This window comes from Symphalangus syndactylus, chromosome 6 (genome assembly GCF_028878055.3).
Source record: "Symphalangus syndactylus isolate Jambi chromosome 6, NHGRI_mSymSyn1-v2.1_pri, whole genome shotgun sequence".
In the NCBI taxonomy this organism is placed as follows: domain Eukaryota; kingdom Metazoa; phylum Chordata; class Mammalia; order Primates; family Hylobatidae; genus Symphalangus; species Symphalangus syndactylus.
Window position 1 is genome coordinate 37661296 of NC_072428.2, and position 22610 is coordinate 37683905.

The 22610-nt window shown below is 41.6% G+C and overlaps 1 protein-coding gene across 12 annotated transcripts in view; it reads left to right on the forward strand.

The window, feature by feature from the left end:
* Positions 1-22610, forward strand: part of UEVLD (UEV and lactate/malate dehyrogenase domains) — a 57955-nt gene that overhangs the window by 19513 nt on the left and 15832 nt on the right. For 8 of the 12 annotated variants that reach the window (XM_055282195.2, XM_063641049.1, XM_055282196.2 and 5 more), the window contains 5 exons: positions 405-540; positions 1880-1998; positions 8616-8718; positions 20063-20233; positions 22341-22514. In XM_055282195.2, coding sequence (XP_055138170.1) covers positions 405-540; positions 1880-1998; positions 8616-8718; positions 20063-20233; positions 22341-22514 — 703 coding nt within the window. Of the gene's footprint in view, positions 1-404; positions 541-1879; positions 1999-2906; positions 4248-8615; positions 8719-20062; positions 20234-22340; positions 22515-22610 lie in introns of those variants that run through there. The other 4 variants (XM_063641047.1, XM_063641048.1, XM_063641050.1 and 1 more) reach the window with 3 other exon arrangements.

Here is a 22610-nt window from a genome sequence, read left to right on the forward strand (position 1 = left end):
TCGGCTATTAAGCATATTCATGCTATTTTTCTACTTTTGGGAAATGTTGAATTAGCATTTCTTCTTCCTTTATTTTTCAGTTAAAAGTATTCAATAATTTTTCATGAAAAGCATTACAACAGTTAAAAGTATATAATTTGTATGATGGTTTTTGAAAAATGAGAACATGATTGAATACTTCTTTTTGATTAACTCTAAAAGAATGTATAGGTTAAAAAAGTTTTTTTGTTTGTTTTGTTTGGAGATGAAGTCTCACTCTGTTGCTCAAGCTAGAGTGTAGTGGTGCAACCATAACTCACTGCATCTCAAACTCCCCAGGCTCAAGTGATACTCCTGCCTCAACAAAGGTAGTATTCTTCAGCAAAATTTTTGTGTAACTTTTCTGTTTTTTGTGTATTCTACAGCCTAAATCTGTCATTGTTGGATTAATTAAAGAAATGATTGCCAAGTTTCAAGAGGAACTTCCCCTGTATTCTTTATCATCATCTGATGAGGCACGGCAGGTAGACTTGCTAGCCTATATTGCAAAAATCACTGAAGGTTTGTATATTTGTCAGGCAGATTGTCTTGAGAGTTATGAGTTACCAGTTTCTCACTAAACTCCTTTACTTTCTGCCACTTGATTTTTATAAATAAATTTGTGTGCATATATACATCTGTTTTTGAAATAAGAAATTCCTGTGCCTCAGGCCAGGCGTGGTGGCTCACTCCTGTAATCCCAGGACTTTGGGAGGCCGAGGCAGGCAGATCACCTGAGGTCAGGAGTTGGAGACCAGCTTGGCCAACATGGTGAAACCCTATCTCTACTAAAAATAAAAAAAGTAGCTGGGCATAGTGGCGGGTGCCTGTAATCCTAGCTACTTGGGTGGCTGAGGTGGGAGAATTGCTTGAACCCGGGAGGCAAAGGTTGCAGTGAGCTGAGATTGAACAACTGCACTCCAGCCTGGGCAACAGAGCAAGACTCCGTCTCAAAAAAAAAAAAAAAAAAGGAAAAAAAAAAATTCCTTTGCCTTTATCACAGGGTATTACCATGTAATTCCAATAAATATTATTATTTTTTATTTTTTTGAGATGGAGTCTCGCTGTGTCGCCCAGGCTGGAGTGCAGTGGTACCATCTGGGCTCACTGCAACCTCTGCCTCCTGGGTTCAAGCGATTCCCCTGCTTCAGCCTCCTATGTTGCTGGGACTACAGGCATGCCTGGCCAATTTTTGTATTTTTGATAAGGATGAGGTTTTGCCATGTTGGCCAGGCTGGTTTTGAACTCCTGACCTCAGGTGATCCTCCCGCCTTGGCTTCCCAAAGTTCAGGGATTACAGGCATGAGCCACCGGGCCTGGCCAGGTTTCTTAAAGTGTAAAGAATTAGTCTTAAACAGATAAAACAATTCTTGTATTGTTCAAAACCACTTGATGTATATTAATGATCCCATGATATGTATGTGTAGCTTGTTGGCTTATTCAGTATATTGGACCAGAATATCTATGATTCTCCATGATTCTCATTAAGGATAAAGGCAAATACCTATGTTTGAAACATTTTGGTAAGGTGTTAGACATATTTTTTTATTGTAGACCAGAGCAATGAGTTGGAATATTTTTCAGAATTACGGAAATCCTACTTTTTTAGAGTCTTATACGATATTTTAAAAATGTTCAGAAAGGTACATTCTCTTTAGAAGGATAATTTCTATTTAGTCGAATATTTAATAGGAAACATCTGTCTTCCTTGCATTCATTTGTTCAGTAGTATTTTTTGCCCATTATGGACTAGCACCATATTTCTCTCTAAGCTACGAAGCCTGCTATATATTTTTTTAAAAGATCCTAAAAAAATTCTTGATATTTTTGAATTCTCAGGATAATCCACTTTTCTTTCTAGGTGTTTCAAATATAAATTCAAAGAGCTGGGCAAATCATGAGAATAAAACAGTCAATAAAATTACTGTGGTTGGAGGTGGAGAGCTGGGTATTGCCTGCACATTAGCAATTTCAGCAAAGGTATGTAAACATAGTGGTTATAAATACATCTATCATAGTGCCACACTTCTAGGCAGGTTATGTTTTACACACCAAAAAATGCCTTCATTTTGTCATGTGGGAAAACCTTATTTTGGCTTAAAATATATTTAGTAAGTTGACAAAAAAAATAGTTGAAAGCTTTCATCAGTGATGTTGCCTCTTAATTAGTAGTTAGGCTTAGAAAAAGTGATTTGAACAATGGGCTTATCCTCATCCAAGGGAAAGCTCAACTTGACATTCATATGACTTAGTCACAAATTATTTTGTATTTTCTGAATCATGCCACTTTAATTAAACTCTTATTTAATATAATAATTTTAGCTCTTTCTAAAATTAGCTTTTTTTAAAAAAAAAAAAGATGGCCTTTTCTTACATAATTACTTTCTTTTAGGATCATAATTTCTGAGTTGATATTTTATACTAGCTTAGGGTTTGTTTTTTTCATCAGTCCTTTTTACTAGTGTCTGCATAAATTGTTTGCAGAAAGGCTTAAATGCCCTTCTAGAGAGGTTCAAAAGACCTGCCTGCCTTCCTCCAGAGCCTAGTATCATGATAACAGCATGTCTGTTGTCATTTGAGAGATGTAGCCCTGAATAGAATAGCTGTCCCTCTATGTATTTATTTGGTGGCTGGCATTAGTTTTTCTTTTCTATATATATTTGATTGTTTTGCCATCTAAATTCTTCCCTTTCCATTTAAGACTCACATATGTCTTGGAGGTGGGTTCTACTTCAGCAAATAATTAAATTATATCCATGGAGCTAGAATATCTTAAAAGCTGGCTGCTCAGAGTTAAATATGCCAACTTTTGGCATGCTATAGTTTTATTTCTTTCACCCTCCATTTGAATACACTAGTACCTCTTTTTTTTTTTTTTTTTTTTTTAGGTGGAGTCTCGCTCTGTCACCCAGGCTGGAGTGTAGTGGTACAATCTTGGCTTACTACAGCCTCTGCCTCCTGGGTTCAAGCAATTCTCCTGCCTCAGCCTCATGAGTAGCTGGGACTACAGGCATGTGCCACGACGCCCGGCTAATTTTTGTATTTTTAGCAGAGACAGGGTTTTGCCATGTTGGCCAGGCTGGTCTTGAACTCCTGACCTCAAGTGATCCACCTGCCCTGGCCTCCCAAAGTGCTGGGATTACAAGTGTGAGCCACTGTACCTGGCACCTCTTAATTAGAATTTGAGTTGTATTCAGTCTTTTGTCACTAAATAAATGCTTCTATAAACATTTCAAGTTGCTTATTTTTTCATCTGAATTTTTATTTGGTCATACATTATTTTATTTTATTTAGACAGGGTCATGTTCTGTTGCACAGGCTGGAATGCAGTGCTGCAATCTCAGCTTACTGCACCCTCCACCTCCCCAGCTCAAGCCATCCTGCCACCTCAGCCTCCCAAGTAGCTGGGCCTACAGGCGCCAGCCACCATCCCCACTAATTCTTGTATTTTTTTGTAGAGACAGGGTTTCACCATGTTGCCCAGGCTGGTCTTGAATTCCTGGGCTCAAGCAATCTTCCTGCCTCAGCCTCCCAAAGTGCTGGGAGTACAAGCATGCCCCACTGCACCTGGCCTGGTTGTACATAATTTAAAAAAATAGTACTAGTGAGTCAGAGGGCATGAATGGTTTTTATAGCACTTATGACATAGTGCCAGATTGCTCTTCGGAAAGGCAGAACTAATTTATGCTGCTAATAACATGCACATCAACCTGATTTTTGACATCCCTAACAGTACTAAGTTTTATTTATTTGTAATTATTTGTCTTTTTTTTTTTTTTTTGGTAAGCACAAGAAGGCATCTGAAAGTCTGAAAGTCATGGTTTTTCATTTTTGTTTTTGAGACCAGGTTTCTCTCTGTAGCCCAGGTTGGCATGCACTGGTATGATCATGGCTCACTGCAGTCTCTATCTCCTGGGCTTAAGAGATCTTCCCACCTCAGCCTCCTGAGTAGCTGGGACCAGAGGGCTGTGCCACTACACCTAAGTAATTTTTAATTTGTTTGTAGAGATAGGTCTCCCTGTGTTGCCTAGATTGGTGTTGAACTCCTGGTTCAGACTATCGTCCTGCCTTGGCCTCCCAAAGTGCTGGGATTACAGGCATGAGTCACTGCTCCTGGCCATGTTTTTAAACTGTTAGAAGAATCTCACTGTCTTTATTTGTCTGTGAATTGTCTGGGTAGAAAATTTGCCGTTTTTCAGCTGGGCCCGGTGGCTTACACCTGTACTCCCAGCACTTTGGGAGGCCAAGGCAGGAGAATCAGTTGAGCCCAGGAGTTTGAGACCAGCCTGGGCAACACGACGAGATCCCCATTTCTACAAAAAATTTTGTTTTGTTTTTTTTTTTTTTTTTTGGAGAGGGAGTCTCGCTCTGTCTCCCAGGCTGGAGTGCAGTAGCATGATCTCAGCTCACTGCAACCTCCACCTCCCGGGTTCAAGTGATTCTCCTACCTTAGCCTCCCGAGTAGCTGGGATTACAGGCGCGTGCCTCTACACCCAGCTAATTTTTGTATTTTTAGTAAAGAGGGAGTTTCTCTATGTTGGCCAGGCTAGTCTCGAGCTCTTGACCTCAGGTAATCCGCCTGCCTCAGCCTCCCGAAGTGCTGGGATTACAGGTGTCAGCCACTGCATCCACCCTACAAAAATTAAAAATTAGCCAGGTGTGGTGGTGCACACTGGTAGTCCCAGCAACTTGGGTGGCTGAGGATTGCTTGAGCCTGGGAGGTTGAGGCTGCAGTGAGCTGCGATTGTGCAGTTGCACTCTAGCCTGGGTGACACAGTGAGACCCTGTCTCAAAAAAAAATTCTGTTTTTCTTTTTAGACATTAATATTTTGATACAAAGTACAATATTCATAAGCCACTATTGTGACTGCAACAGTGATAGCACTCATAATAGTGGCAACAAAAGTAGTGGTGGTAGCAGCAGTAACTAACCTTTACAGAATGTTTATTAGGTACCAGGCACTTGTCTAAACACTTGACTCTTGTTTTTTTTTCTTGAAATGGAGTCTCACTCAGTCACCCAGGCTGGAGTGCAGTGGCGCAAACTTTTTTTTTTTTTTTTTTTTTTTTTTTGAGACAAAGTCTCGCCCTGTTCCCCAGGCTGGATTGCAGTGGTGCGATCTCAGCTCACTGCAACCTCCTGCCTCCTGGGTTCAAGTGATTCTCCTTCCTTAGCCTGGGATTACAGGCGCCCGTCACCACACCTGGCTAATTTTTGTATTTTTGGTAGAGACGGGGTTTCACCATGTTGGCCAGGCTGGTCTTGAGCTCCTGACCTCAGGCAATCTGCCCGCCTCGGCTTCCCAAAGTGCTGGGATTACAGGCGTGAGCCACTGTGCCCGGCCAGTGGTGCGATCTTGACTCACTACAACCTCTGCCTCCCGGGTTCAAGCGATTCTCCCACCACAGCCTCCCAAGTAGCTGGGATTACAGGTACGTGCCACCATGCCCGGTTAATTTTTGTACTTTTAGTTGAGATGGGATTTCACTGTGTTTGTAGGCTGGTCTGGAACTGACTCCTGACCTCAGGTGATCCACCAGCCTTGGCCTCCCAAAGTGCTGGGATTATAGGCATGAGCCACCGTGCCTGGCCCACTTGACTCATTTTTACAACAACCCTTTGTTTAGGTACTGTTATTACTGCCATTTTACAAATGAAGAAACAAAGGCATAGGGAGGTTACCCAAGTTGCCCCAAATTACACTGTTAATAAATGATGAAGCGAAAACTTAAAGACCAGGTAATCTGTTTATCAGAGCCTGTATTCTAGATCCTTACTACACAAAGTGTGGCTTTCAAACTAGCAGCATTGGTACCACCTGAGTTCTTGCTAGCAATGCATAATCCAGGACCCTTCCCAGACCTACTGAAACAAAATCTGCATTTTTTTTTTTTTTTTTTTTTTTTTTTGAGATGGAGTCCCACTCTGTCCCAGGCTGGAGTGCAATGGCACGATCTCCATTCACTGGAACCTCCACCTCCCGGCTTCAAGAGATTCTCCTGCCTCAGCCTCCCGAGTAGCTGGGACTACAAGCATGCGCCACCAGGCCCGGCTAATTTTTGTATTTTTGGTAGAGACAGGGTTTCACCATGTTGGCTATGGGGCTCTCAAACTCCTGAACTTAGGCAACCAGCCTGCCTTGGCTTCCCAAAGTGCTCAGATTACAGGGCTGAGCCACCATGCCCGGCTAAAATCTGCATTTTAATAAAATCCCTGGTGATAATATATGCTTCACTGATTTGATTACATGGTGACATTTTAAAACTTTTTCAATCTTTGCTATAAACCACTATATTGTCTCATTGTTGTTACTGATGAATATTTTGTTGTTCCTAGTCTTATGAATATCCTTAATATTGTATTCTTTTACACATGTACTGATAAATTTGCAGGATGATTTCTATAAATGAATTGATGAATTCAAGGAGTTAATGTTTTAAATTTTTGATAGAAAATTGTCAAATTATCTTTTATTAATTATACCAGTTTATTCCCATACCCATAATATGTAAGAATACTTATTTTCCTACACCTACTGCTAAACTTCTGGATTTTTTTGTGCCTTATAAATGAAACTGGTAACTCATAGTTTTCTTTGCATTTTCCTTATGGGTATGGTTAGCAATAAAATTAATAACTATGTTTTAGAGGGGATTACTATATGCAAGCCCTGTGTCACATAATTAATCCTTACAACCTCTTAAAGTAAGGCCGAATTCAATGACTGTCCCGGTGTTACATAGCTAATACATAGTGTAGCAGGGTTATTTTCTTTGTGTGTGTGTGTGTGTGTGTGTCTGTGTGTGTGTGTGTGTGTGTATGTGTGTGTGTGTAGAGACAGGGTTTTGCCATGTTGCCCAGGCTGGTCTGAAACTCCTGGACTCCAGCCTATGCCGATCCTGTCCTTCCAAACTGCTGGGATTACAGGTGTGAACCACCGTGCCCAGCCAGGGTTGTTTTCTTTACCATCACACTTTCTGCCTGATAGTCTGGTAGATCTTTGGGTACTTTTGCCTGTGAATCCTAAAATAGGAGATATCCTCAAGTCTCCTACTACTTTGGAGAAAGACCTTCCATAAAGGTAAACTGATTTTTAGGAGTTTCCATGCTGTTATTTATAGTCAGCCCACTGTGCCACCCTATTTACAGGCATGTGGAGTATTTTCCATGAGATCTCTGGGGAGAGTACTGCATGATAATAGGATTTGATTTTAGATTTTATTGCTATTATACCTTTTTAAAGAAAAAGCTGGCATTATTTTTTTAACTTTTCTGCTAGAAATAAGACACCAAAATAGACCCAAAAGCACTTTCAGAATGAAAATGATAACATCAAAGTGAAAACATAAATCAAGAGCAATAGCAGAAGTATTGAGTGCACCAAGTCATCTTTATTAACTCATCCCATTAAAAGAAACCTGCAGGGGCCAGGCACGGTGGCTCATGCCTGTAATCCCAGCACTTTGAGAGGACGAGGCAGGCAGATCACTTGAGGTGAGGAGTTCGAGACCAGCCTAGCCAACATGGTGAAACCCCATCTCTACCAAAAATATAAAAAATTAGCCAGATGTGGTGGTGCGTGCCTGTAATCCCAGCTACTTGGGAGGCTGAGACAGGAGAATTGCTTGAACCTGGGAGGTGGAGGTTGCAGTGAGCTGAGCTCATGCTACTGCACCCCAGCCTGGGCGACAGAGCAAGACTCCTTCTCAGAAAAAAAAAAAAAAAAAAAAAGAAAAGAAAAAGAAACCTGCAGAGCTGGGTGCGGTGGCTCACACCTGTAATTCCAGAACTTTGGGAGACCAAGGCGAGCACATCACCTGAAGTCAGGAGTTCGTGATGAGCCTGGCCAACATGGTGACACCCCATCTCTACTAAAATACAAAATTAGGCGGGCATGGTGGTGCATGCCTGTAATCCCAGCTATTTGGGAGGCTGAGGCAGGAAAATCACTTGAACCCAGGAGGCAGAGGTTGCAGTGAGCCGAGATTGTACCATTGCACTCCAGCCAGGGCAACAAGAGTGAAACTCCGTTCTCAAAAGAAACCTGCAATCTGTGACTTGTGAGTTAAGCCCTGTTAAAGCTTTTAGTGGTCAAGCCTAAAGGATTACTTATTGAAGTTCATAATTTCTTTTTTTTTTTTTTGAGATAGAGTCTCGCTGTATCGCCCAGGCTGGAGTGCAGTGACACGATCTTGGCTCACTGCAATCTCTGCCTCCTGGGTTCAAGCAATTCTCCTGCCTCAGCCTCCTGAGTAGCTAGGATTATAAGCATGTGCCACCATGCTCAGCTGGTTTTTGTATTTTTAGTAGAGACGGGGTTTCTCCATGTTGGCCAGGCTGGTTTCGAACTCCTGACCTCAGGTGATCCGCCTGCCTTGGCCTCCCAAAGTGCTGGGATTACAGGCCACCAAGCCCGGCCAAAATTAGTAATTTCTTGCTTGCATGTCACTTTTATTGCTATTGTGTTACTTATTCTTCTTAACACTAAAAGACAGTGTATGAGCCCTGTTTATTGTCCTTTAGTCCTCATTGTTGAATGAATTTAAATTGAGTCACTGGCCATGTTCAGTGTAATGTTCTTTCTCTTACCGTACAGGGCATTGCAGACAGGCTTGTCCTCTTAGACCTCTCAGAAGGGACTAAAGGAGCCACGATGGACCTTGAAATCTTCAACCTTCCCAATGTGGAGATCAGCAAAGGTCTGTTTATTTTGCTTAAAGATGTTTGCCTTATTAGCTCTTCATTTTTGACTCCTAGAATGTTAATGCTGAAAAGCACCTTAAAGATCACCTTGTCCAAGTCTCTCATTTTACATATTGGGAAACTAAGATTGAAATAAGTTAAATGACTTACCCAAGGAGTCATTCAGGGATTTTAACTGATTATATTAATAGGAATCAAATGAGCAAATAATTCAGATTTATTCAGATTGGTCAGAAGGAGTTATTCTTTGTTTTTGACTTATACCTCAAAATAAATTTATCTCTGATTGCCTCTTTTCTTAGAATATATTGGTTAAGAGCATTGGCTTTAGAGTTCCACAGATAGAAGTTTCCATCCCTGCTCTGCCATGATAGTGCTGACATTTGTCAGAATATATAATCTTTCAAACTTCAGTTTTTTCATCTATAAAGTAGAAATAATACCTACCTCTTGGTTTATAGCAAAGTGCTAAACCAAGAATAAGAAAAAAAAATTTAGCTGGGTGTGGTGGCTCATGACTGTAGTCCCAAGTACATGGGAGGCTGAGGCAGAAGGATTACTTGAGCCCAGGTGTTCAAGGCTGCAATGCACTAGGATTGTGACTGTGAATAGCCACCACACTCCAGCCTGAGCAACATATCGAGACCCTGTCTCTGAAAAAAAAAAAAAAAAAAGAAAAAAATTCAGTTTACATTTATTGCACTAAAAATATATTGTTAAAATAAATTTTAATAATAAAAAGATTTTCTATGTCAATAACATTTGAGTGGGCCAGGTGCGGTGGCTCACGCCTGTAATCCCAGCACTTTGGGAAGCCGAGGCGGGCGGATCACAAGGTTGGGAGATCGAGACCATCCTGGCAAACATGGTGAAACCCCATCTCTACTAAAAATACAAAAAAATTAGCCGGGCGTGGTGGTGGGCGCCTGTAGTCCCAGCTACTCGGGAGGCTGAGGCAGGAGAATGGTGTGAACTTGGGAGGCGGAGCTTGCAGTGAGCCTAGATGTGCCACTGCACTCTAGCCTGGGTGACAGAGCAAGACTCCATCTCAAAAAAAAACAAAAAATAAAAACAAAAAAAACATTTGAAATGTTAAATTTTCTATCTTTTTTTTTTTTTTTTTTGAGTCAGGGTTTCACTCTGTCACCCAGGCGTGAGTGAGTGGCATGATTCAGCTCACTGGAACATCCACTTCCCCAGCTCAAGCTATCCTTTCACTTCTGCCTCCCAAGTAGCTCGGACTATAGACATGCGCCACCACGTCTGGCTAATTTTTGTATTTTTAGTAGAGACAGGATTTGCCTTATTGCCCAGGCTGGTCTTGAATTCCTGGACTCAAGTGATCTGCCCGCCTCAGCCTCCCAAAGTACTAGGATTACAGTCATGAGCCACCGCACCCTGCCCTATCTCATTTTTTAATTTAAAAACTTACATGTATTTTATAATGTACGTAACATATTAGTATAGACATATTTATGTAGGTAAATACCATATTTGGGGATGTGGAGCTGAAAGTATTTTACCAAAGATGCATGATCCAAAAAAAAGAAAAAAGGCCACTGAACTAGAATAAATATTTCCTAAAGCCTTTTACCAAGTTATGGGTAAGGTCAGATTATAACATGCTATAGTTGTTTGGCTTTCCTTTGCCTTTCCTTAGGTCCCCTTTATTCCTTGACAGTATTTTCCAAATAATATATAAAGACATACAGTATTACAAGCCTCAATAAACTAAGGAATGGCAGTCAGAAAAGTTGAAATTATACCTATCGTAAAAGTTAGGTGTAAAAGTTTTAGTAAGCCTTCGGCTACCTGTAGGATACAATGAGTTCATTTTCCTTCTCTGGAAAGAGTACCATAGTTGCTTTAAGGATCTTTTTCGTAGGTCTCATGTAGAAGTTCCTTGGGGAACTGGATATTCTCTTGTGCCTGTGATTTTCAGGTACTGAAGTTCTTAAAGGACCTCTTAACTCTTCTAAATCACTTTAGGAGACTCTTCAGTATATGGACTCTAGAGGTTGTGAGGCCATGCAGGACTGAAGAAATTGTTTCTTTCTGTGTGTCTCATTAACCATCAATAGCTATTGCTTCAGATAATTGAAAGACTAGAATCCCTGGAATAGATGTGTAGTGCATGGTGCTTGCCACCAAGTAGGGAGTCAGTAATTGTCTGTTGAATGTTGAATGAGTGTGTATCATCTTGAGGTAACTTTCATTCATGTTCCCCTTATTAATTGTGGTTGTACATTTTTTTTTTTTAGAGACAAGGTCTTGCTCTGGGGTCCAAGCTGGAGTGCAGTGGTGCCATCATAGCTCATTGTAACCTCAAACTCCTGGGTTCAAGCAATCCTCCCACCTCAGCCTCCTAAGTAGCGTGGACTATAGGCATGTGCCACCATGCCTGGCTAATTTATTTTCATTTTTGCAGAGACAGGGTCTTGCTATGTTGCCCTGGGTGGTCTTAAACTCCTAGCCTCAAGCAGTCCTCCTGCCTCAGCCTCATAAGTATCTGGGACTACAGGTGCATGTCACCATACCCAGCTTGGTTGTATATTTCTGATAGCATTTAATTTAATTACTGTTAGATGAAGTAATTTTATTTATTCGTTTGTTTATTTTTTTTAGACAGTGTCTCACTCTGTTGCCCAGGATGGAGGGCAGTGGCAGAATTATGGCTCACCGAAGCCTTGATCTACCAGGCTCAAGTGATTCTCCTATCTCAGCCTCCCAAGTAGCTGGGACCACAGGCATGCGCCACCATATCTGACTAATTTTTTTTTTTTTTTTTTTTTTAAACAGAGTCTCGCACTTTCACCCAGGCTGGAGTGCAGTGGCACGATCTTGGCTCACTGCAAGCTCCACCTCCCAGGTTCACACCATTCTCCCGCCTCAGCCTCCCGAGTAGCTGGGACTACAGGTGCCTGCCACCACGCCCAGCTAATTTTTTGTATTTTTAGTAGAGATGGGGTTTCACTGTGTTAGCCAGGATGGTCTTGATCTCCTGACCTCGTGATCCACCCTCCTCAGCCTCCCAAAGTGCTGGGATTACAGGTGTGAGCCACTGCACCTGGCCCTAATTTTTTCATTTTTTGTAGAGACAGGGTCCCACTATGTTGCCAAGGTTGGTCTTGAACTCCTGGGTTCAAGCCGTCCTCTCTCCTTGGCCTCCCAAAATGCTGGGATTACAGGCATGAGCCACTGCACCCATCCTTAGATGAAGTAATTTTAAATGTAATGTTAACTGACTTCTCGTGAATATATTCTGTGATATGGAGAAGTACATTAATAATTTGGGGAATTAAAGCTCATTTGGAAATTTTAGTAATGCCCCATTGTAACACACATAGATTGCAGCTGACTGATCATTTGATGTCTTTTTTAATAGCTACTATAACATTTTGGGGAGGGATATACATATATACATATGAGCATGAAAATTTACATACAGATACATCCATACATACACAGTTATGCTTGTGTATATACCAACAATCTGGAGAAATACCAAGAAACTGTTAAGACGTTGGGCGCGGTGTCCCTTGCCTGTAATCCCAGCACTTTGAGAGGCCGAGGCGGGTGGAGCACCTGAGGTCAGGAGTTCAGGACCAGCCTGGCCAACATGGTGGAAACCCATCTCTACTAAAACTACAAAAAATTAGCCAGGCATGTTGGCGTGTACTTGTAATCCCAGCTACTCAGGAGGCTGAGGCAGGAAGATCACTTGAACCTGGTAGGCAGAGGTTGCGGTGAGCTGAGATTGTGCCATTGTACTCCAGCCTAGGCAACAAGAGTAAAAACTCTGTCTCAAAAAAAAAGAAAAGAAAAGAAAAAAACGGCCAGGCACAGTGGCTCACGCCTGTAATCCCAGCACTTTGGGAGGCCGAGGCGGGAGGATCACCTGAGGTCGGGAGTTCAAGACCAGCCTGACCAACATGGAGAAACCCCATCTCTACTAAAAATACAAAAATTAGCCAGATGTGGTGGTGCATGCCTATAATCCCGGCTACTCAGGAGGCTGAGGTGGGAGAACTGCTTGAACCTTGGAGGAAGAGGTTGCAGTGAGCCGAGATCGTGCCATTGCACTCCATCCTGGGGGCAACAAGAGTGAAACTCCATCTCAAAAAAAAAAAAAAAAAAAAAAAAAAGAAACTATTAAGAGTAGTTGCTTCAGGAGTCAGACCGAGGGAATTGATTTTGCACTTGTTTTTTGCATATAATAGTATATATATTTAAATCCTTTTATCTTTTTATTGTGCTCAAATACACATAACATAAAATTTACCATTGGTGACTTTAGGTACTCATTCACAATGTTGTGCAACTATCACCACTAATTTCCAGCATTTTCACCACCCTAAAAGAAGCTCTGTACACATTGAGCAATTACTCTCTATTTTCCCTTCTCCCAGGTTCTGGCAACTACTAATCTGTCTGTTCTGTGGATTTTCCCCTACTAGCTATTTTATATAAATGGAATCATACAGTATGTGACTTGTGTCACTTTGCATAATGTTTTCAAGGTACATCCATATTGTGGCACATGTCAGTGCATCATTCATTTTTGTGGCTAATGTTTCTTGGTATGGATATAGCACATTTTATTTATCCATTTGTCAGTTAATGGACATCGGGTTGCACTTTTTCACTATTGTAACTAGTGCTACTATGAACATTCATGTACCAATTTTTTTAATACCTCTTTTTGGTTCTTTTGGATATATATCCAAAAGTGAAATTGCTGGATTATATGGTAATTTGATCTTTAACTTATTAAGGAATTAATTCTACACTTTTGAAGATGTTTATTAACAGTACATATAGCTCTAAGTAACTCTATTTCTTTGAAAAGGTTCTACATAATATTCCATCATATGAATGACTGTATTTTCTTTTTTCTTTTCTTTTTTTTTTTGAGACACAGTCTTGCTCTGATGCACAGGCTGGAGTGCAGTGGCACAATCTGGGCCCACTGCAACCTCCGCTTCCTGGGTTCAGGCTATTCTCCTGCCTCAGCTTCCCAAGTAACTGGGATTACGGGAGCACGCCACCATGCCCAGCTAATTTTTTTTTTTTTTTTTTTTGAGACGGAACCTCACTTTGTCACCCAGGCTGGAGTGCAATGGCGCTATCTCGGCTCACTGCAACCTCTGTCTCCTGGGTTCAAGTGATTCTCCTGCCTCAGCCTCCCGAGTAGCTGGGACTATAGGCGCATGCCACCATGCCTGGCTAACTTTTTGTATTTTTAGTAGAGACGGGGTTTCACCATGTTAGCCAGGATGGTCTCGATCTGCTGACCTTGTGATCCACCTGCCTTGGCCTCCCAAAGTGCTGGGATTACAGGTGTGAGCTACTGCGCCCAGCCTAATTTTTTTTTTTTTTCTTTTTGAGACCAAGTCTTACTCGTTCAGGCTGGAGTGCAGTGGTGTAATCTTGGCTCTCTGCAAACTTCACCTCCTGGGTTCAAGCGATTCTCTTGCCCCAGCCTTCCAAATAGCTGGGGTTACAGGTGTGTGCCACCACACCTGGCTAATTTTGTATTTTTAGTAGAGACAGGGTTTCACCATGTTGGTCAGGCTGGTCTTGAACTCCCGACCTCAGGTGATCTGCCCTCCTCAGCCTCCCAAAGTGCTGTGATTACAGGCGTGAGCCACCCTGCCCGGCCTGATTTTTTTATTTTTATTTTTATTTTTTGAGACAGTCTTGCTCTGTTGCTCAGGCTGGAGTGCAGTGGTGCCATCTCGGCTCACTGCCACCTCCACCTCCTGGGTTCAAGTGATTCTCCTGCCTCGGCCTCCTGAGTAGCTGGGATTACAGGTGCACACCACCACACCTGGCTAATTTTTGAATTTTTGGTAGAGACGGGGTTTCACCATGTTGTCCAGGCTGGTGTCAAAACTTCTGGCCTCAAGTGATCCACCTGCCTTGGCCTCCCAAAGTGCTGGGATGACAGGTGTGAGCCACCACACCCAGCCTAATTTTTGTATTTTTAGTAGAGATGGGGTTTCACCATGTTGGCCAGGCTGGTCTTGAACTCCTGACCTCAAGTGATCCACCCGCCTTGGCCTCCCAAAGTGCTGGGATTATAGGCATGAGCCACCGCACCCAGCCTTCAGGAAGATTTTTAATAGCTATCATCTTAGCACAGTTTTCTAGATTAAGGGTCATTATCATTAGTACGAGAGAACACACATTTCTAAAATTTTAGGTCATATTAAAAAATAATTTGAAAAGAGTATATTCAATAATTTTTAGTACTATAAGAATGGCTTAATGATATACCAGATAAATGAAAATATGTGTAGTGTCTTCAGTATATTCAGACTGATAGAGTAGCTAGAATATTTCAGTAGGTCTCCACAGTATTTACGCATCATTATTTGATACAGAGTTACCTGGTCTTTCAGTATTTTAAATAATCAGCAGTGTTTTAAAATGAGTTCATATTTCATTCATCATAACATTGGCCTCATAATCCGAGAACAGTAGTATATTAAAGCATGAAATATTTACTGGGTCTTTTGACATACTTGATTTGATCATCCCTTAGTATAACTGTGACCAGCCTTTGGTTTAGGTTGTAGACCTTGGCTTAGCAGGAAGGATATGGTTTTTTCTGAGCTACCTATAGAAATGGGAAAGAGGTGAGAGGCTTATGTCCTGGTAACACAGATGCTGACTGAGTTCTTGGCATAGGAGGAAACTTACCATTATGCTAATGTCTAAGTGGGACAACTCATATTTGAACCAGGCAGTCTCATTCTGAAGCTCTCCTTACTAACCCTTGTACTCCATTGTGTGATATATAGAGTAGGGACAATATCATGTTCACTTTTGTGTTCTTAGGGCCTAACACATTACCTGTGACATAACAGGACCTTAGTAGGGGTTTGTTGAATTCATTATTATCGAATGAACTTTTATCCTGATCCTCTTTTTTTTTTTTTTTTTGTGATGGAGTCTCACTTGGTCGCCCAGGCTGGGGTGCAGTGGTACGATCTCAGCTCACTACAACCTCCGCCTCCCAGGTTCAATCAATTCTCTTGCTTCAGCTTCCTGAGTAGCTGGGATTACAGGCACGTGTCACCATGCCCGGCTAATTTCTTTTATTTTTAGTAGAGACAGGGTTTCACCATCTTAGCCAGGCTGATCTTGAACTCCTGACCTTGTGATCCGCCCACCTCAAGCTCCCAAAGTGCTGGGATTACATGCGTGAGCCACTGCACCCGGCCTATCCTGATCCTTAACCTTGTAATTTATAGCTTTAATAATCATGCTTAAAGTTCTTTCTAATTCTGTTTATAACTGTATAATCTTCTTCCCTTATTAAATCATCAACTTGTAAGGGAAGACTTGAAGAGTCAAAGATTTTGAGTGCCAGGTACAAGGAACTTAGTTGCCTGTGGAGCAATGCTAACCAAACCTGGCTGTGCATCAGAATCATCTGGGGATTTGCATTCTGGAAGCTATTTCCCCTTATATATTTAAGTAAAATCTTCAGAACATGGGCTAATCTGCATTTTTATTAAGCTTCCCAGGTTAGGCTTAGGCACCTAGCCTAGCATTTAAGAACTGCTGCAAGAGATTGATAGAAATGGAAGACTCTATTTGGTCAGAAGCAGCTTAAAGTTTAGATAAAAAGACACATGCAATATGTAAACAGTCATTCATGACAAGAGAGTGAGGAGGCACTATGTGATTAATGCCAAGAGAGTGGTCCAGACAGTGAAGACTCGAAGTTGGGTGGAGACAGAGATTGCTTTCAGCTGATTAGGATTGAGATAGTTGCTGGTTCTTCTGGGATTGGAGAGATTTGGACTGGCAGAAAGCTGGGGGAAATGTTCCAATTGCTATGCGACTAGATCTTGGAGGTGGAAAGATGAGTAAGAAACAAATAATCCCTGTTCCCCCAGAGCTTGTAATATGTTTGATGTAGACAGTTAAGCAGATGTTTGTCAAACATGTGGTAAGTGCAGTGAGAATTTGAGCAAAAGCCAGTATCAGGAAAATTAGGTAAATATTCTAGGGAATGAATATAGACCAATTCAGCCTGCATCACAAGTTTATGTAGGAGAATTTAAAGAAATACTGAGCTGGGTGCTGTGGCATACACCTATAGTACCTCCTACTTGGCAGGCTGAGGCTGGAGGATTGTTTGAGCCCAGGGATTTGAATCCAGCCTGGGCAACATAGCAAGATCCCATGTCTAAAAGAAAACTTTAAAATGTAAGAAATACTGGCTCTTAAACTCAAAGGAGGCCAGGCACAGTGGCTCATGCCTGTAATCCCAGCACTTTGGGAGGCTGAGGCAGGTGGATCACCTGAGGTCAGGAGTTCAAGACCAGCCTGGCCAACGTGGTGAAACCCCATCTCTACTAAAAATCCAAAAATTAGCTGGGCATGGTGGTGGGCACCTGTAATCTCAGCTACTCGGGAGGCCGAGGCAGGAGAATCACTTGAACCTGGGAGGCAGAGATTGCAGTGGGCCAAGATGGCACCATTGCACTACAGCCTGGGCGACAAGAACAAAACTCCATCTCAAAAAAAAAATTAAATAAATAAATAAAAAATAAACTCAGAGGAATTGATTGAAAGGCCTGAGAGCTTGATGGGAAAATCTTTGGAAGTAGGAAACCTTTCTTGTACTTTTGAAATCATATTAGGGGCTCGGCACAGTGGCTCACGCCTGTAATTCCAGCACTTTGGGAGGCCGAGGCAGGCAGATCACCTGAGGTCAGGAGTTTGAGACCAGCCTGACCAACATGGTGAAACTTCGTCTTTACTAAAAATACAAAAATTAGCCAGGCTCAGTGGCGGGCGCCTGTAATCCCACCTACTAGGGAGGCTGAGGCAGGAGAATCACTTGCAACCGGGAGGCGGAGGTTGCAGTGAGCTGAGATTGCATACCACTGCACTCCAGTCTGGGCAACAGAGTGAGACCTTGTCTCAAAAAAAAAAAAAAGAAATCATATTAGGCAGCCACTACTGTTTACTCCTAAGTCAACCTTGAAGATGAGGAAGCTAAAGGAGCAAAGAAAAGAAATACTCACAATAGCCTGGGGCCAGATTGTAGAGTTACAAATTGAACTGTCCACTGATATTTCATAATATGGACAGAACACCTAACCTCTCCACATGACAGTTTCCTCATCCTTATGAGGGTGTAGGACTAAGTTTCTAAATGTAGCATAGTGTTTAACAGCACTTTGAAGTCAGACTGCATGGGCTTAACCTCTGGCTCTACACTTGAGCTCTATGACTTTGAGCAGGTTATTTAACTTCTCTGTGCCTCAGATTTCTCATCTGTAAAATACTCCATTGTGTATTGTTGATTAGATTAAGCAAATAAATATATGGAGAACTGTTAGAACAGTGTTTGACACATATGGAATTGTTAAGTATATCCCTTCCAGTTCTAATGTCTTCTAATTCTTGAGGTTTTGACTCATCACCAGGTATCCACTGTGAACCCTACAACATAGGAATTACTTAAGAGGACTCATGAAGAACCATAATTAAAATCTAGGACTTAAGTGTTTAGATCTACCATCACTACAACTGTATCAGAATAGGAAGTAAAATTAGATAATGCATCTCCCAGTGGACATATTGCACAAGTGTTTCCTTCTGAAACTTGTTTAGAAAGATGGCCTTAGCCAGGTGTGGTGGCTCACGCCTATAATCCCAGCACTTTGGGAGGCCGAGGTGGGTGGATCACCTGAGGTTGGGAGTTCGAGACCAACCTCACCAACATGGAGAAACCCTGTCTCTACTAAAAATACAAAATTAGCTGGGTGTGGTGGCATATGCCTGTAATCCCAGCTACTTGGGAGGCTGAGGCAGGAGAATCACTTGAACCCAGGAGGCAGAGGTTGTGGTGAGCCGAGATCGCACCATTGGACTTCAGCCTGGGGCAACAAGAGCGAAACTCCATTTCAAAAAAAAAAGAAAGATGGCCTTAGAGGCTTAATTAAGAATATAAACCAAGGAGTCTACTGTCTCCCTGGTTTATTAGCCTGGGAGGCTAATATTCATTTGTAAATGTTGACTGGACTGATGCCATTCTAATTACTTTATTATGGTTCTCTTATTTCTGATGTTGGTAACATCTGGCCACGGTTTGGGCATGTACTTAGTGTAAAACACACTGTGCAATGGAGAGTAATATAGTTGTAACAGCATAACATGTGCTGCAGGGTCAGAGGTGCTCTGGAGTCAGAGTGAACTCCATAGACTAGCTTTTCCTAAGTCGTAACAGTTGATTACCTGTAGTTCCCATGGAAAGAAGTAGTTACACAAGGACAGCTGGGCTTCTGTATAAGAAAAGTCAGTTTAAAATGATCCAAGAGGCAGGCGTGGTAAAGTCTCAGCTTCTCAGGAGGCGGAAGCAGGAGGAGTACTTGAGCCCAGGAGTTTGAGTCCAGCCTGGGCAATATAGTGAGACCTTATCTCTTTATTTAAAAAAAAAGCCAAGATATTTAATTTAGAGATTTTTGAACCACTCTTTAGAGTAGAATCCTTAATAAGTAAAACAGATTTTTAAAAAGCACTACTACTCTGCTTGGATAGGCCAAAGTAAGTGGCCTGGAGCTATGCTTACCAGCCTTCTTCCTACTTTTTCCACTCCTCCCTGATGGCCTCTGAGTTTCTTTCAAGGAACTTTAGGGTGCCTAAGCTCACAGTTTAGGAATCAGTGGTGTAATTGATGGTAGGTTCATTTTGTCTATAGCATAATATTTATTTTCCTTTAAAAATTGTAACATATAAAAAACTCAGTTCTTATTTGTAGGTTTTAGATCCCATAATGTATTTTGATTATTACTATTGCTATCTTCTCCCCTGAGGATACACTCTTACTCTTTTTTTATTGAGACAGAGTCTCACTCTGTCACGAGACTCTGGAGTGCAATGGCGAGATCTCAGCTTACTGAACCTCTGCCTCCTGGGTTCAACTGAATCTCTGCCTCAGCCTCCTGAGTAGCTGAGACTACAGTCACACACCACCATGCCTGGCTAATTTTTATATTTTTAGTAGAGACAGGGTTTCACCATGTTGGGCAGGCTGGTCTTGAACTCCTGGCCTCAAGTGATCCACCAACCTCAGCATCCCAAAGTGCTGGGATTACAGGCATGAGCCACCACACCCAGCCAACACTTATTCTTAATCCTCATTTTGGAGGCAAACCTCCGCATTTTGTATGCTTTTGTGGATCTGGGGTTGATTTATGGGGAGGCGTGCCTAAAAGCTGTCTTATTTGTTGAAAAGAACAACCTTTTAATCGTGAACTAGAACTTGATTAAAGCCTGTATCTTCAGCTCAGACTGTTTCTTTTCATTTACTAGATTTGTCTGCCTCTGCTCATTCCAAGGTGGTGATCTTCACAGTCAACTCTTTGGGTAGTTCTCAGTCGTACCTTGATGTGGTACAGAGCAATGTGGATATGTTCAGAGCCCTTGTCCCAGCTCTGGGACATTATAGTCAACACAGTGTCCTGCTCGTTGCATCTCAACCAGGTAAAATGCTTTATTTTAAATTAAGTTGATGGTCCAGTACATCAGTAGAATTGCCATTACTGATAAAAACCATAAAACTTTAGGGCCGGGCACAGTGGCTCACACTGGTAATCCCAACACTGGGAGTCTGAGGCGGGCGGATCACCTGAGGTCAGGAGTTCCAGACCATCATGACCAACATGGTGAAACCCCGTCTCTACCAAAAATACAAAAGTTAGCCAGGCATGATGGCAGGCACCTGTAATCCCGGCTACTTGGAAGGCTGAGGCAGGAGAATTGCTTGAACCCCGGAGGTGGTGGTTGCAGTGAGGCCAAGATGGCGTCACTGAACCCCAGTCTGGCCGACAGAGTGAGACTCTGTCTCAAAAAAAAAAAAAAAAAACAAAATCAAAAACAAAACAAAAAAACCCTTTAAATTATAAAGAGATGGCTAGAATATTCAGCAAAATTGCCTGTATAATAAACAGTATAATATTCTGGCAACCAGTTACTTGTTATGACTAACATTATCTAGAAGGTTCCAGTGTACAATTTTTTAATGAAATATGATATTATGTTCTAGGTTCTAAGCCATACCTTCCTCAGTGAGATGTTTAAACTCCCAAGAGAAAAATGCAATGACTTATATGCATGATATTTTGTTAATTCTGAAGTATCAAAAATGTTAGCATGCCAGTGTGCATTTTTAACATTTTGTATTTTACAGGTTGTTTTGGAACTGTCATACTCAAAAATAGAAATATTTTCAAAGAGTTAGTTTGTACTGGACTCAAATTGGTGAACAGATTTTTTTTTAATGTTCCCAGTGTAGGGGTATTGTATGCATTTCACTTGTTTTTTTTTGTAGTAATTTGTTGAGGGACATTGATCTCTTTAATTCTCGACATCCTTTTGGAATGTAAGAAAAAAGTAGTTGTGTTTTCATTCATAATGCTACACTGAATCATGGTGGCATATGAATCAGTATTTTAATTTAAAGATAGAAATTCAGTTTAAGATGTAAAAGAAAACTCGATCAATAAGAAGAAATTATTTTTTAGTTTTTTGTACCAGTTTTTATCCTCACTTAACTGTTCTAGGAATTATCTATTTTCTACCCCTGACAATTTATATTTAACAATAAAATTTGGCCGGGCACGGTGGCTCACGCCTGTAATCACAGCACTTTGGGAGGCCGAGGCAGGTGAATCACCTGAGGTTAGGAGTTTGAGACCAGCCTGGCCAACATGGTGAAACCCTGTCTCTATTAAAAATACAAAAAGTAGCCGAGTGTGGTGGTGCACACCTGTAATCCCAGCTACTAGGGAGACTGAGGTAGGAGAATCCCTTGAACCTGGGAGGCAGAGGTTGCAGTGAGCCCAGATCATGCCACTGCACTCCAGCCTGGGGGACAGAGCAAGACTCCATCTCAAAAAACAAACCAAACAAACAAAAAACACAGTAAAATGTAATCTTGTTGAAACGCCGTTAGTGTTTCTAATGTACATTAAAAATATGTTATGGGCCAGGCACGGTGGCTCACGCCTGTAATCCCAGCACTTTGGGAGGCCGAGGCAAGTGGATCACGAGGTCAAGAGATCGAGACACTCCTGGCCAACATGGTGAAACCCCGTCTCTACCAAAAATACAAAAATTAACTGGGCATGGTGGCAGGTGCCTATAGTCCCAGCTACGCGGGAGGCTGAGGCAGGAGAATCACTGAAACCCGGGAGGCAGAGGTTGCAGTGAGCCGAGATCGTGCTACTGCACTCCAGCCTGGGCGATAGAGCGACACTCCATCTCAAAAAAAAAATATATATATACACACACACACATACATACATTATATATAATGTGTAGATATATATATACACACATACATATAATGTATATGTGTATTTTATATATATACAATGTATGTATGTGTGTATATATATATATACACACATATAATGTATGTATGTGTGTGTATATATATATATATACACACACATACGTATAATGCCTCAGTGCATTGAGGACCTAATATACTTATTAAAATAATAAATATTTGTGAGCTAGGCTAGAAGTATATATTTTTTAACCTTTACCTTGTATGCAATTTTTTTACCTCGTATGCAATATTTAGTGGAAATCATGACCTATGTAACATGGAAACTGAGTACATTTCCTGCAAATCGAGTGATTGGAATTGGATGTAATCTGGATTCACAGAGATTACAGTATATTATTACAAATGTTTTGAAGGCACAGACTTCAGGCAAAGAAGTATGGGTTATTGGCGAGCAAGGAGAAGACAAAGGTAAGAAGTACATTTTTACGCTGGGTGTGATGGCTCACGCCTGTAATTCCAACACTTTGGGAGGCCAAGGCAGGATTGCTTGAAGCCAGGACTTCA